At 64.2% G+C, this 2,774-nt stretch overlaps 1 protein-coding gene across 1 annotated transcript in view; it reads right to left on the bottom strand.

Moving 5' to 3' along the window:
* Positions 1-6: 6 nt before the first annotated feature.
* The window catches only part of SLC22A11 (solute carrier family 22 (organic anion/urate transporter), member 11), a gene marked incomplete at its 5' end in the record, with an annotated part of 11,156 nt that continues 8,388 nt past the window's right edge, over positions 7-2,774 (bottom strand). The window contains 3 exons of the mRNA XM_014538202.1: positions 7-315; positions 1,387-1,590; positions 2,575-2,683. Of these exons, the coding sequence (XP_014393688.1) occupies positions 252-315; positions 1,387-1,590; positions 2,575-2,683 (377 nt within the window). The remainder of the gene's footprint in view (positions 316-1,386; positions 1,591-2,574; positions 2,684-2,774) is intronic.

Here is a 2,774-nt window from a genome sequence, read left to right as displayed (position 1 = left end):
GAGAAGCCGCGAGCCTGGCAGGGAGGGAGGGGGCCGTCTTGTTAATGGCGTGGACCTGGGGCAGCCCCGGGGCTCCTCCAGGCTGAGGCAGGTGGGGAGTCGGACCCAGGCAGGGACAGCCCGGACAGCCACCTGACCTGGCCACACCGAACCCTCCAGGCTGCCCGCGTGGCTTCCACCCTCGGGTTGGAGGTGAGGCGGGTCCCTCCACGGGATCTTTGACCAAAGGGACTCCAGTGGCGGCGGGATTGCTAGAACCAGGTGCTTTCTGTAATGACCGCCTCTCGCCAGGTGCCCCCGGCTGCTGCCGACCTCCTGGAACGACCACAGAGAGACCGTGAGGGGCGGGGACGGCGGCCCCAGCTCCTGGGAGCGTGGAGGGCGGAACAGGGTCGGTGTTACGGGGGTGCAGCCCCTGAGGGATGAGGGTCCTGTGACCACCGTATACCCCGAGCCTAGCACACGCCTGAGACAAGCGGCACACCCCAAAGTGAACTAAGTCCCAGCGCCCGCTCCTCGGCTGGGCGTCCCCAGGCGTCCCATCGCCTCCCGGTCTCCGTGGCCTGACAGTGACGCTGCACGTGGCAGCGCCTGGGGCTGTCGTCTGGATGTACCCTCGCCCCAGACACCGCGGCCGCGCCGACAGAGTGCGGGGCCCAGGCCCTGGCTCGGAGCTTTCATATAGTGACTCATTTAAACCCCAACACGACTCTTCGAGCAAAGCTGTGTTTTCTGTCTTTTTTTCACACCCGCTTTACAAGTGAGGCAGCAGACACATACAGGGATTCCGACTATAAAGAGTGGAGGAACGTTCCCTCGTTTCTAGTCTCTCCAAGAACATACATGAGGGTGGCATGATTTGTTCCTGGAGGGCCCGAGAGAACCCACGCGCCTGCGGATCTGTGGGCCTGGAATGCTCTGTGGGACCCCAGCCCCCGGACCGCTGAGGCTGCCTCTCCATCAGTTTTGGGGGGAGGTTAGCCACACGCCCAGGTAGCAGGGACTCAGCTGCGGGCAGCCTGGCTGCAGAGCCGGCTCAGAACCATCACGTGTTCCTGCCTACGGACCCGTCGCTTTCTCCCTGTGAGACGCGAATAAGCCGCTTCCTCTCGTCTGTGTAAACGCAGAGAGCGATCGATGGTCGCTCCCTCGCAGGGTTGTTGTCAAGATTAAATGGTTTCAGAAACACCAGCCTGGCCGCCCTCTGTGCCGCTGCCCTGAGCGTGGTGTCACCGATGACAAGCCCAGCCCAGGCCCTGCCCTCCCCCCCCAGGACGGCTCCCTGACCCGTGGCCACCACATCTGCCCGCCCAGTGACAGTGCTGCGAGGGGAGGCCTCGCCCACTCCCGGGAAACCCCGCCCCTCCCGGGCCAGGGGGCACTCACTGGTTCTCCAGGTCCTGGATGGTGTCAGGCAGGGGGAGGCCCCGAGTCTCCGGGAGGAAGGGTAGGACAAAACTGGAAACGATGAGGATGACCCCGTAGGTGAGGGGGGGCAGCAGGGGCAGAGCCTGGCGGGCCGTCATGATCAGGGGGCCGACCACAGCGCCCAGCCGCCCTGCCGACTGCAGGAAGCCGTCAGCCGTCATCCTGTGGGCAGAGGGAGGGCGTGGCCCCAACCCTTGTCATAGCCGGCACTTCAGAGGGGGATTTCACCAAAGGGGGGCATTCGGCTGGGTCAGGAGGTGCCAGGGGAGGAAAAACTGGGCTAAGGGAGTTGCCCTCCTCAAGGTCTCCCTTAATGTCGCCTCCTCCATGGAGCCCACCTAGGTTGTCCCTTCCAGCATCCTTCTGGGCACTCTAGGGTAGGGCCCACTCCGTGCTGGTCTTAGGTGGTTGGGGGGCTTGCCTCAGGGCTCCTGCTAGGCCCTGTGTCCCAGCGTGCGCTTCTGTATAACATCAACAAGCTCGATCAATGCACATCCAATGAATGAACGGAAGGATGGACAAGCGAGTACGCGAGCGCCAGGAGTAAGGGAATGGTTGGGGGGCTTGCCTCAGGGCTCCTGCTAGGCCCTGCGTCCCAGCGTGCACTTCTGTATAACATCAACAAGCTCGATCGATGCACATCCGACGAATGAACGGAAGGATGGACAAGCGAGTACGCAAGCGCCGGAGTGAGGGAACGCGCGCTGGGCTGGGAGTCAGGGAACGAGGGCCACTCCTGCCGTCTATCGAGGAAGTCCCTGGATTTGAGTCCTTAAGCCTCAGTTTACCCAACTGCCCAACGTGGGGGTGGTCTCACTTGGGACCATGGGTTTCCCGTGTCCCACGGAGCCTTGGTTCTGAGGGTAACTCTGCTGGTACAGGGAGGGGCAGGAGGAGGAGGAGGGGTCCCCACTGGACCAGGGCAGCTCTTGGCTCCCTCACCAGGTTCTGAGATTCTACCTGCACGGAGGGAAGGGCTGCTTTGAGGCCCTGGCTGAGGGCGGCCTTTGGGGGGAGGACGGTGGGCCGTGCGCTCAGCTCCATGTTGGCAGCTGGTTCCCTCTGCCCTCTGCCGGGTATCCCTGGATGCCCAGCCCTCCTTGCCCTCCCCTTTCTCGTCCACCCCGGCCTGGCAGCCCCGCCTACCGCAGTGAGGTCGGGAAGAGCTCCGACTTGTAGACAGAGAAGCAGGTCAGGCACACGCCCAGGCAGCCCTTCCCCAGGACGGCGAAGGCGACACGCAGGCCCTGCCAGTCTGGGAGAGGGAAGGGAGACGGGGTCTGCGGAGAGGGCCCGGCCAGCCTGGAGGGAGGCTGGGCTCCTCACAGGCCTCCCTGGGCCGGAAG

Source organism: Myotis brandtii, unplaced genomic scaffold, assembly GCF_000412655.1.
Source record: "Myotis brandtii unplaced genomic scaffold, ASM41265v1 scaffold187, whole genome shotgun sequence".
In the NCBI taxonomy this organism is placed as follows: domain Eukaryota; kingdom Metazoa; phylum Chordata; class Mammalia; order Chiroptera; family Vespertilionidae; genus Myotis; species Myotis brandtii.
The sequence above is the reverse complement of the archived record's forward strand: the minus strand, read 5'-3'. Positions and strand labels throughout refer to the sequence as shown.